The sequence below is a fragment of the Lutjanus erythropterus genome, chromosome 11 (genome assembly GCF_056507025.1).
Source record: "Lutjanus erythropterus isolate fLutEry1 chromosome 11, fLutEry1.hap2, whole genome shotgun sequence".
In the NCBI taxonomy this organism is placed as follows: Eukaryota; Metazoa; Chordata; class Actinopteri; order Lutjaniformes; family Lutjanidae; genus Lutjanus; species Lutjanus erythropterus.
Genome location: NC_139327.1, coordinates 15,572,790 through 15,585,487, shown reverse-complemented (window position 1 = coordinate 15,585,487; position 12,698 = coordinate 15,572,790). Strand labels below are relative to the sequence as shown.

Genomic DNA, 12,698 nt, shown 5'->3' with positions numbered 1-12,698 from the left:
ATATAGTATGTTTTCAAAAGTGTGTAATCACCTGAAAAAAGAATTGTGTTTTTGTTACCTTAGAATGAGTTGTTTATATCTACAGAGGATGTGGGTCCTCTTCTACGGAGGCTGCCATGTTGCATCACCATTTCTACAGTAACCCAGAATGTACAAACCAAATGCTGGCTGTAGACATGGCCTTTTGTGATTTTTTGTGAATTTAGCAGAGACTGTAGGTTCTTTTATGGAAGAAGTGAGACAAGGTGTTCGCAATTTGCAGGCTCAGACGCCACTAAATTCTACACACTGGCCTTTAAATCAGTGTGGTGCCATTCTGCCAAAAGACAACAACTTTGAGGTTTTTGGTCTTAAAGAACATTTTAAAATAACTGTGTAAGGTTTTCTTTTTCTTTTTCTTTTTTTACGGAATGTAACTATGAAGATGAAGCAGAAAAAATGCTACACAACATTAAGATGGTGGACCATTAACAACTGAAACAACCACGTAGGCCATTTAATGCATTAAATATCAGCTAAAAATCACATAGGTTTTTGTAACAGAGGCCTCATACTTTTTGTATGATTGTTGTATATAAATCTTTATGGAAAAGAGCACAAAGACTGAACTGTCCTTGACTGCCTTACCTTTGAATGAAAGACAACATTGACTGTAAACAAAAATATAGAATCAATGACTTTTTATAACTTGAAAGAAAACAGAGGAGTTTGAGAGCCCTGGGTCTTGCCTGCAGTCCTCTTCTCAGGCAGTAGGTCGTGTTGTGCCCTTGTAACTGTGTCTATGAAAAGATCCACAGTGGGAGGCTTTGAAGATTTTCTTTATTTGTAGCCAAAAAATGTTAAAAAGAGAAAGATCGCTTTTACTTTTACTGCAGCGACCACTGATGACTGACAGATAAAAGGATCTTCAGTATAAGAAACTGTATCCCACTCGTGAAATGAGTCAAACATCAAGACTTTGTATCTTGCCTTTGTTGTAGTTATCAGCTGTCATTTGACAAAGAAAAACAGTGATAATGATCTAACTGAGCCAGTCCTCAGTCTAGCTTTACCAAAGAGTGTTTAGAGGTGACCTGTTGTCTCCTCTGCAGCAGCTAACTCCTACACAGAGGCCTGCACACCATCATGGCAGTCTGCTTCCATTGGGACAGAGAAGACATCTGCCAGACTCCAACCCAGTGGTTCAAAGGTCAGTTCAAACTATGTTTACATGTCTGTCTGTCTTTGCAGATAAAACGGTCAGAATGGGAAACAACTGCACAAAGTTGACACGGTATCACAGATTGTGCTAAAACTTTTTCATTTTCCCCTTTAGAATTTGGCACAAAGACAAAATTCCTTTGACCTCGTTCCCCAAATGAGCCTCCCCCTTTCTCCTACCTGCAGCAAGCACTCCGCAATGGTTAGTGTTTAGACTTCTTCTCCTGCCTTTTGCCTTCCTCTTGTCTGTTTGTGTACAATATCTTATTGTTATGACTGTTGCTGTGTTTATGTCATCTGTTGCTTGTGCCTACAGCGCCTCCAGGCCTAGTTATACGATAGTGTTATAAAACCAAATGAGACAGAAAGAAAAGGTATTTAAATAAGGTTATATCAGAAATGTGCTTTTTGTCGTAGCGTTCCACACTTTGCTTGTATGTCTGTAAAGAAATCACTCCTCCGTACCAGTTTTGACCTATTTTACAGAAAAAGTGGGAAGCTCGATGTGCTTTCACCATCACAAGAATAAACCATTAGATGACTCAGCTGATTATCTCTCCTCATACACTACATCTGCAGTAGGAAAAAAGATTTTTTTTTTTTTGATCATGTCTTTCCAGCAACAGCAAACGCAGCAGCAGCAGCCGTCGTCGTCGTCGTCCATGTATCAGCTGCAGCAGCCTCAGCTCTGTGTAATGAACCAACTGAAGGAGCAGCTGGAGGAGAGGACGCGCATTCTGCAAGCAGACATTAAGACGCAGCAGCAGGAGCTGCACGACATTAAGGAGAAGCTTCATCTCGCTAATCTTCAGGTAACAAAAGAAAATTCTTTAAAGTAAATGTGAGTATTATTCACAGCGCTTGAAAACAAAAGACAGGAGGTGTTACTTTATGCTTCGGGAAAAACACTGAATTTCATTTAAAACAAACAAACGACAACAACAAAACAGGTAGCCACAGACATATCAGCTGTTAAGGAAAGTCAGCATCAAAGCTTGTGTTATCTAACCTCTCACAGTGATGGTGGAATGGCCCCACCAAGAGGCCAACACAAACCTGTTCAGCCACAAGTTTTCTGACCACAACATGAGTCACACAACATGCGCAGAGAAGAAACTATGGGAGTGTTTGTGTAATAGTACTATTTGTATAACAACTTGTCAAATGTCTGTAAGTTTCTTTGTCCCTACAAAATATGCAAAATAACATTTAAGTTTTTTTTTTTGTAGTTTTTCTATTTTATAGTCACTGACGCTACTTTCACTAATGTGATGGAATCAAGATAATAATAATAATAATAACAACAATTGGAACATATCTCAAAATAATGACATAGAATCTCAAAATAATCAGAACCTTGGTAACACTTTATTTGAAGAGGTGTGTCGTTAAACACCGGTCATGAACATTAAGGAGTCTTTATAAATGTTCATGGCTGTTTATTTGTCATTTAAGTATCATTTGGTCAATTCAATCATTTTTAGTACAAAGTTGACATTGTTGAGATGTCTTTGTTATGGCAACTTGACATTAACCAAGACAAATATGTCTTTGTTATGACACCTGCCTGTCATGAGACCATTATTAGTGTGTTATGAATGTTTTCCTTGACCTCAAGTAAAGTGGTATATTTTGGGACTTGTCATTAAGATTTATTACTTTGTCAAATGCTTTTGTAAAGGTCTCATGAATAATTTCCAAGCTAACTGAGCTAACTAGCTAATACCAGCTACAGATAACAGCAGACAGCTGTTAGCCTACTTTAGCAACAAGTAAACTAACTAACCGTGGTCTGTCCATCAGGTAACCTTGTAAGCTAAATCACACTCATACTGCACTCCGTCATCAAACTGGCCTTATAACATTTAATGACATCTTTATGGAAAGTCCAGATGGTACCAGTTTACCTGAAATTCAGGAAATGATTCATGAATCTGTTACAAAAGCATTTGACAGTGTAATAAAACTTAATGACATCTTTATGACAGGTCCAAAATGCATGACTTTAGTTGAGGTCAAGGAGAATATTCATGACTCAGTTATAATAGTCTCATGACAGCTTGTGTCAAAACCTACTACAGTTTAATGTACTGGTAAAACATAAAGCCACACAGTTTCTTTAAGTTTGTGTGTCAATGTCAATGTCAAGTTGTCATGACAAAGACATTTTTTGTCTCGAATAATGTCAAGTTGTCATAACATAGACATATCAAATAATGAAATAACATAATTGACCGAATGACTCCTAATAACAGCAGTCATAGACATTTATAAAGACTCCATTTCATGACAGGTGTTGACATGGTTATGACAGAGTCATGACAAAACTTAAAGAAACTGTATACCTTTATGATGAGTCATAACCATGTCAAAAAATGATTTGGATACTAACTCACTATTTCAAGAGAAAAAAAATATTATAATGAGAAAGTTTCTCATTAACTTGACTTATGGGATCTTTTTTCATCACAATGGTGATAAGAAAATTTTCAAGAAAAAACTAAAATGTGTTTTTTGTTTTAAATGAAGGAAGTATTAATATTTTCTGTTTATGTGTGTATAAGATGTTGTTACAGCAGCCTATCCACAATGACTTTGGCCAGGCCCAGCAGCAGCCCCAGCAGCAGGGCTCAGGCAGGCCGTCCCAGCAGAGCCAGTCAGGGGTGATCAGGCAGCTCTCGGGCCATCCTAAACCGCCGTCCTGCGGGGCCCACGGTTCGTCTCCTCACTCACTCCTGAGAGAGAGCAGCTCGCCCTCATCATCACAGGTACAGAGCTGTCTGAGTGAAACTGTTAGAAAACTGTACAGCAAAACAGCTGGGTGGAAGCTCTCCTCAAATGTTAAGAGGACGATATTGAATCAGTCATTAGCAGCTAACGACACATAGCCCACTTCAGTGCTCACAGCACAGCAGGAGGCAGATTCAGCGGTTAATAGCAGTCAATTATTTAAAGACAGAAACATTACAGCAACAGGTGGTAGCTTTGTGTTCAGTTTCTTATGCTGCTTGTAGTTTGTGCTTGTTGGAACTGCAGCAAAAAGACCTCATTATTGACATATTAGATGTTTATTTGATTTGATTGGTGTGTTTTACAGTTTTTACATGATGTGTGTATTTCCTTCATTTCATTGTAGGTCCAGCAGAGGATTGCGCGGAGCGGGCAGTCAGCAGTGAGTGTTCCCGTGCAGACCAACACGAGTCTGACGATGCCCCTGTACAGCAACCCCATGATGTTCTCCCAGACCAACACGAGGTCTCTGCAGGACGCAAACCAAAGACACACAGACAACGAGTTCAGCCAAGATGGACAACTACGGTGAGAGCCCTGAAAGAAAGGCCTTTTACAGACTGCCAGGCCAAATCTGTTTTACTGGCACATCCAGATTTTATCCAGGTGGTTTTAAATGTGGTTTGGTTCTCAATTTGGACACTCGAATCAGATTTCCAAGTGTTTTTTACATCGCTCACAATGCAAAACACAATGATGTCAAATTCAGAGTCATGGAAGTACATCAGAGCAGCTGGACGTATGTCTTGAATGAGAACATGGTATCGAGAGTGTGTCAAAAATGAAACTTGTTTATTGGTGCACCACTTGTGTCTGTTCTGCTATTTTTCTTCTGTTTCACATGGATTCCTGCAAATGTATTAGCAGCATTAGGAAGAGCCAGAGAAACCTGACTTTTTCCACATAATATCTGTTTTTTGTCAGGATATATTAACAATTTCAGCAAATATGACAAAAAGTTATTTTAAGTGATCTACTGAACCTTAAAGTATGTTATTTAGTCTATTGTTGCGGTATGGTTAGAGTTAGACACCAAAAATGCTTAAAGTAAGGTCAGATCATGGTTTGGATTAAAATAAGTATGTTAATTCTGCAAGTTAAGTTTATTGTTTATTGTACATAGGATGCTGACAGGGTAGCGACTATTCTTCCTGGGGTCCACATATAAAACACATACAACACGACACAGGACGACAAAGACATAGACTGTAGAACCAGTTGTGCTGGGACTTTTGTATATGAGGTAGAATTACTGTACGATGCTGTACACAACCATAGCTCCAATGTGTATCAGCCACCTCTTTTGGCGAGTTTGTTTGGGGCAACTGGGGTTTTCTGCACTGCGACTTGACAGCGCAGTCGTGTCCTTATTGGAAAGCTGTGTCACCAGCACATGTAGCCACTGACACCTGTATAGATTGGGCAGCAGGCAGTCTGTCTTAAAGATTTAATTTGAGAAACAAATTCGATTTTTCTGCAGTCTGAACAAAGCCAAAGAGTTTTTTCACAGTACAGATTGAGTTCTCCCATTGACGTATTTTATTTCCTGCAGCATGCTCCTCAACCAGCCAATGCAGACGCTGGTTCCCACTAGCAGTGTCACCTCGCAGCCTTCTCAGTGCAACATGGGCCTCTCCCAAACTATGTGAGTACTGTTTAATTAGACTACACATGCACACACCAGTCTGTTTGTGTTGTCTCGTATCGTGCCTGACTTCTTCTCGTGTCCTCCACACAGATACACGTTGGAACAGCAGATCATCACCCCTCCGTTCTCGATGCAACAGGTCAACTGCAACGCCGTCCTCGTGCCCTCTCCGGTCTTCACGTCCCCCATAATGATCCCACACAACACTTTCATCACAAACCAGTCACAGTCAGCCTACCACGCTCAGCCTCAGGCTTCTCAGCACTCCCTGCAGCTACAGCAGCCGCAGCAGTTCTTTCAGGTACCACGACCATCTGCTGTGTTGTGATGCAGCAGGATTTCATACTTCTCATTGTAATTACCCAAGTCTTTATATTTACTGATTTATGAAAATTTAATGCATGAATCTGAATCTGAATCCCTAGTTACCACAGCAACAAGCTGCTGTGTAATTCCCACAGGCTGTTAACCAAGAGAGGTGTTTTATTTTCAATCCCTTGTAAACCTCTGCTCTGTAACAAAGCTGTGAAATTCATTTGGTCAGATTTTTAAATTGTGTTTTACCAGACTTGTTTATCATCTTTGTCCAGAAGGGACAGTCACCAGCAGTTAAAAAAAAAACAAGCATAGATAAATAGTCTGGTGGAAAAACACAGTTCATAAGTAGCTTACCTAAATCCCTCGACATGCCAAAGAGAATATTACATCAGTTCATTCAAAGGGTCACACTGTGGAGTCACTTCAGATATCATAGATACTGCAGTTTCTGAGGGTTAATAGCTGCTAAAATACTTCCTCCAGTCCAGCTGTGGATCACAGATCTAACCTATGCATTACATTACATACATTATGTAATGTATTGTATTATGTATTGAAAATAAAACACCTCTCTTGGTTAACAGCCTTTGGGTATTACACAGTAGCTTGTTACTGTGGTAACTAGGGATTCAGAAGTACACCTAGAGAGAATCATACATGACTGATGAAACTGAAGCATTTAATATAGCTCATATATATGCTCACCATTTATTTCTTCACTTCAAAAGTACACAAACACAAACTCAGAAATTACTAGTAGTGCTGAGTAGACGAGCGAACAAGAAGAAACTACGGTGGCAACGAAACTCGCAAAAAAAACGGGAAAGTGTGTATCTAGAGCCAGGAGGAGGACCGCTCCCTCTGTAGATATAAACAGTTCTAAGGTAACAAAAACACAATGATTCTTATTTTCAGGCGATTATACACTAATGAAAATATAGTTATGAATATTATATTCCATTTCTGCCAACAGATCCCCCTAAATCTTACACCCTGGACTTTTAAAAGTCATGTAGAGATAACCCATAATATAACAACCCAACCTGTTCCACTAATGGAGGAAACAAAAACGTTGTGGTGTAGAGGCCCTTCAGCAGCCACAGAGCTGCTGCCTGAGCCCATTTCACGTATTTAGTGACAGTGGTAATAAAACATTTAATAGCTCTTGGAGAGCAACTGGAATGCTTGATAAACAGAGAGCACTGTTTGTTATGTTTTGGCAATTTCACTCCTAATGTGTGATTTGAGCTCTGTAAAACATATTGTTCCATTATTTTTTTCTATGTCAAGGGGAAGCTTTAAACCAAATATCAATAACTCTGGAGAGGGTCTTGCTTTATTAAAGAGGAAAAAAGACAATTATTTTGCTTTAACTTATCATTCTGAAGTAAATGTTGATTATACAGTGTAATGGCTGTGGAATAATGACACTATCCATGTTTAGATTGGTTCCCTATAAGCCTCACTTTCACTATGAAAAATCTATTTGCCACCAGGCACAATTTTCCCAGGAAATGGATGTCCTCATTATGGACTAAACCAAACTCTCACTTTTCTCTTAATGTCTCCCCCTGCTCCACCTCACTTGTTTTTGCAAGGGAAAATGTTACTTAAACTATGTTATTACTATTACCATGCACATTATTACAATGGCTTTTGCCTGTTCCTAAATTCAATATGAAATTTATCTGTTCAGTGAACATGCTTCTTTCTTCTCTCATATTTCTAAAGTGGTGAAAAGTGATCACTGTTCTTACAAAGTAATATTCCCGCTGAATTTGACCATTTCTCATCAGTAATGTAATGGTTATAATCACGTTTTGTATCACAAATAATATCTAAATTATGGTCCATGTTGAAATTATGCTAGGCGTTTGTTTACAACCCTCTTGCTATGTTGATACTCTGAGACAGCACTCATGTATACACTGTTTGTCAAGGATTAGGTTGGCAAAAATATTTCACAGGTATACGCTTTGTGATAAGAGTACCACTTTACAACAATACTACCCTTATAAATAGTTAATATTTATATTGTAAACACTTTAGAAATTATTAATAAACAATTGTAAGCAAGTTATAACAGTTTTCATACATCACTGTGGGCTCATTATTTGACAAGATCCAGTTACTGTTTTCTACTGGAAGAAGGGAGTCTTATTGTAAAGTGTAAAATGGTGCATCCTGAAAATGTCAAGGTAAACAAAATTGCCAAAGCCTTAAAGTATGAATCTGGTACATGTAACATTTGATATGACAATTTGATGCCAAATGAAACTTTCTGACTATTAAGATATGTAGATGATGGTTAAATGCAGTAACGTAAAACAAATATCTGACAGGTATAAATGTTGGACAATAGACAAGACAAAGTAAACTAAGTATGCAATGAGATCTGAGGTTTAACTGTACAGACAAGAAGGTCACTATTGCCCATTTATCTCATGTGTTCTAACAGCTTATTAATGATTAATAAAGTGTTTACAACTCAATTTATAACCTAATTAAAAACATGTGAAAGGTTACTCTTAGTGTAAAGTGGTATGAAGATGGGGGTTCTGCCAGCTGACCAGGGTACATTCATATTTTCTTTTGTTCTTTTGTAGATGACTCAAGGACTTGTACACAGTGGATCTACTCCCACATTCTTACACACGGCTAATGTCCCGCAGCAAAGCACTGTGGGATACATCCAGCAGCAGCCGCAAACACAGCAAGTGCCACAAGCACAGCAGCAACAGGCGCAACAGCAGCAACAAAGGCAATACCAACATTCCCAAAACCAGACTGGCAGCGTTTCAGACTTCCGAAATATGCTGACTCGGTAGCGCTGTGGACTGTGTTAGAGCGCCGAGATCTCCCCTCCGTGTTGTCCGTGTAGGCGGCAGCACGTCGTGGCATTTGGAAGTCAAACTTGACGTCAAAAGTTCTGCAGCGGGAATGCTTGAGAGTGAAAAATTGCTTCTTGTGACCTTAACTTTTGATGTGAAGCTGCCCATGCAGAGGACGCCGGTGTGCACATCACCGGAGTGGAAACCACAAGTGGAGGCTGTGCTGGCCTGACATCACCGGCGAGGACCTGAGGAGAACCTGAGGAGGTGCTGGACCTTCATCAGCGGCCCGCGTCGCACTCAGGCGTCAATCGGTCAAACTGCCGGAACAAGTGGATTATCAAAACTCTCAAGAAGATAAAGAGAGTTTTCTTCTAAGTGTCTGTTTGCACTTTGGTACCACCCCCCGACACAAAAGTAGAATATTTATCTCTGCCCATGAATTAATATTCTATTTTCCTCAGTGACAATGGCTTAAAGGGATAGTTTGGATTATTTAACGTGGGGTTTTATGAGGTACGTACCAATAGTTAGCTACACTAGATGGCAGTCTGCACGCCATCCGTAATAAACAGCAGAGAGGGGCAACAGCGCAGAAGCTAAGCAATGACCTGCTGTGGATGGGGTCAGCAACAAAAGGTATTTTAGCCACTTAAAAACAGTCTGCCTTAAAAAATCAGTTCAACTGTACGCTATATTTAGAATATTTTCACTGATTTACTTTGCTGTCAGACAGCCTTTTCTGATGAGAAATGCTGTTACATCTGTTATATAAGCCAAATATGACTCTCTCCAAACCAACCAAACTGCATAGGCAAAATCAGTAACTTTGTCTCACAGAAAACAGGAGTTGCTGGGCTCTTGCTGTCTCGATCTGTTAGTCTGTTTGTGTTATTGTGTGACTTTGGTAAATCCAATCTATCCTTTTAAAACACCAAAGTCACACAATAACACAAGTAAACTAATGGATTGAGGCAGCGAGGTAAAATTGTAAAAGGTAAAATTACTGATTTCTCCTATGGAGTTTGGTTGGTTTGAAAAGAATAATATTGTCCTTATACAGATGACAAAGTAAAGCGCTAAAAATACCCTAAAAATATTGTTTACACTTAAACTGATGATGATTTTCTTTAGGTTAACCTGTTTAAAGTTGCTAAAATACCTCGTGTTGCTGACCCTGTCCACAGCAGTCCTAGTTCGAGCCTTGATTCTGCTGCTTCTTCAAAGTGGGGGTGTGCCAACAGCCAACATAAGTACCTCAGAAAACCCCACTTTAAATAACCCTAACTGTCCTTAGGTGAGATTTCTTATACCTATAGTTCATCACCCCTGGTCAGATTTTCAGCCCCAGAGAAAATGTTTCATTTCATAAAGGGATTTGTGTACATCAAAGTGTATTTCAGTTCATCAGACGTCGCCCCTATTTGTCCCTAAAACAATTAACTTGCAGGTTTTTTTCATGGCAAGTAACAAGAAGAGGGGCTTTTATTGTGAAACACGCAGCGTTGAGAGGACCGTCATATCCAAAAGTCAGGTTTGATAAGAGTTTATAACATCCTACACTGGGAAGCTGGAGGGGGTTATTCTCCAATTCTTAGAAAGGTCTATCTAGATTTTTAAAGCCTCAATCTGGGACTGAGGAAGAGGTGCTACAACTAAGACAACACAGCTCTGCTGAGCTCTGCAGCACAAGTCCTTAGGTGATAGACAAGTTAGCAGAGGGGGAAAATTTTGTGCCTTTAACTGTGGTATGCCCACGGTTCAGTCTGATGGTTTCGTCTGATTACGGCTTTAAAAATCCAGCTCAGGTCCATTTGGAATACAAAGTTCTATTTTCATAGGTCATAATTTATTATTTTCCACATCAGATTTAAACAAAAGACATCTAGATTTGTAATGGATTATATTACAAATATATATTGGATGCTTTTTGCAACCTTTACATCAGTGAGTCCAAATTCTTTTTCTGTAATGATAGGATATTATAAGATTCATATAACTATTTACTGAAACCCTAATGAAATAATTACATGTTTATTTATTGCACATAAATTTGAAAAATTTATGGGATGAGGAACTAGTTTTATACACAAAAGTTCTAATTGATTTTATGTGTTCATTGAGACATTGAAAGGTCAACACCGGTCTTAATGTCTTACCCTGCCTGGGTTAATGGTTTAATGGTTTAATGGTTTAGCTGTGTGTGGTTCACACAAGTTTCCTGTACACAAGACAACAAACTCCTACAGAGGCGTAGGCTCAGTGATTTGAATTATCTTGGAAACAGTGAGAAATGATTCGCTAACTGGATATTCGTGAACAGTATTAGAATAATAATACATTGATTGGTAACAATTAAGAATACATTGCTTCCTAAAAAAAAGCTAAAATATGTTTAGCAAATATTTTTTAATTGTCCCTGAAAATATATTAACCTCCTATGAATTATTGTTTAAAATATCTTACAGCTGAATTGATGACAAAAACACTATATTTGACATTTTATTTTAAGTATTAAACATTGGTTGCTCATGGAAGTTTCTCACTTTCTTCGCAGAGTCAGTCCTGTTAGTATTTCAAGATGTTACAGTCTTGTTCTTTTCATTCTGTAGCTTTCTGAATGACAATCTTTGGAGTCCGTCGTATTTTTGAGAGACACTGTTCTATGTTAGTTTAGTGAAGCAAATCTTGCCGCAATATGTGCAACTGCTAATCAATTCATGTAACGCCCCTCCTCCTAATACAGTCAAACTGAATATAAAGTATGTGTGTAAGTATTATGTGTTCTTTAAATTGATTGTTTAGATTTTTTGAAGTGGGGTTGTATGAGGTACTTATCCATAGTCAGTGTATTATCAAGTAAATGGTGGTAGACAGTTTGGGGAATCACTTTAGTATTAATTTAGAATATTTCAGGCAGCCTTTTCTGACGGGAAACCACCGTTACATACCGCAAATATCGCTCTCTCCACCCCAACCAGACTCCATTGGCAAAATAGTCATTTTACCTTGCAGAAGGCAGGAACTGCTGGTCTGTTGCTGCCTCGATCTGTTAGTTTATTTGTGTTACTGTGTGACCTCTGGTCAAATTCATCAAAGTCACAATATAACACAAACAAACTAACAGATTGAGGCAGCTGTAGATCAGCAACTCCTGTGTTCTGCAAGGTAAAATAACTTAAATGACAGTTTCCTGTTGGAAAAGGCTCTCTGACAGCAAGGTTACAGTAATTCTAAATACTGTCTACAGCAGTGCAGTCCTGAGCTGGTGGAGTGTTGACCGCCATCTACTGTGGGTAATACACTGACTACGGATAAATCCCTCATACAACCCCACCTCAAACAACCTGAACTCTCCCTTTACACACAGCGTCGGCCGATAATGGCGTGAAGGGAAGAGAGGAGTGTGATGATGATGAAGCCAGATTAGCGGTTGACAATATCAAGGAAGAAAACAAACTAAAGAGCATAAGTGTGCATCTCTCTTTTGTTAATGACAATCAGAGGCAACTTGTAACTGTACAGAAGCTGTCTGTGCCAGAGTCTGACTTTATTATTTAAATTCAAACATCATTTATCTTTAAATTTGTTCCTGGGTGACAAGAGTTGTTCCCAGCAGGCAAAACTCAGTGTTTCCTGAGATTCTCACTATGGAACTTGTGCCACACTTGATGATGAGAAGCCCTTCATGCTCAGTATGACAGTTTGGTCTCAGCCACCTCAGTCAGCTGTACACTTTGAAGCTAGCTACGTCACAGTCCCTTTCAAGACTGGTGCTGTTCACAGTGGAAGACAGAACACTTTCAACATGTACATTCAGTGCCGTTTTACACTTTCCTATGTGCAATGTCAATTTGAAAAAGAAGAATGTTAATTTATACTGTTTTAAATGTTTCAGAACAGATGTACGA

At 39.0% G+C, this 12,698-nt stretch overlaps 1 protein-coding gene across 2 annotated transcripts in view; it reads left to right on the top strand.

Moving 5' to 3' along the window:
- npas2 (neuronal PAS domain protein 2) overlaps positions 1 to 11,324 on the top strand; it is a 36,446-nt gene extending 25,122 nt beyond the window's left edge. The window contains exons 15-22 of one of the 2 annotated variants that reach the window (XM_084730930.1): positions 1,095 to 1,189; positions 1,316 to 1,402; positions 1,821 to 2,012; positions 3,765 to 3,968; positions 4,337 to 4,518; positions 5,543 to 5,635; positions 5,729 to 5,939; positions 8,563 to 11,324. In XM_084730930.1, coding sequence (XP_084587056.1) covers positions 1,095 to 1,189; positions 1,316 to 1,402; positions 1,821 to 2,012; positions 3,765 to 3,968; positions 4,337 to 4,518; positions 5,543 to 5,635; positions 5,729 to 5,939; positions 8,563 to 8,784 — 1,286 coding nt within the window. In that variant the 3' untranslated portion in view covers positions 8,785 to 11,324. Of the gene's footprint in view, positions 1 to 1,091; positions 1,190 to 1,315; positions 1,403 to 1,820; positions 2,013 to 3,764; positions 3,969 to 4,336; positions 4,519 to 5,542; positions 5,636 to 5,728; positions 5,940 to 8,562 lie in introns of both variants that reach the window. The other variant, XM_084730929.1, reaches the window with a different exon arrangement.
- The last annotated feature ends 1,374 nt before the right edge of the window (positions 11,325 to 12,698 follow it).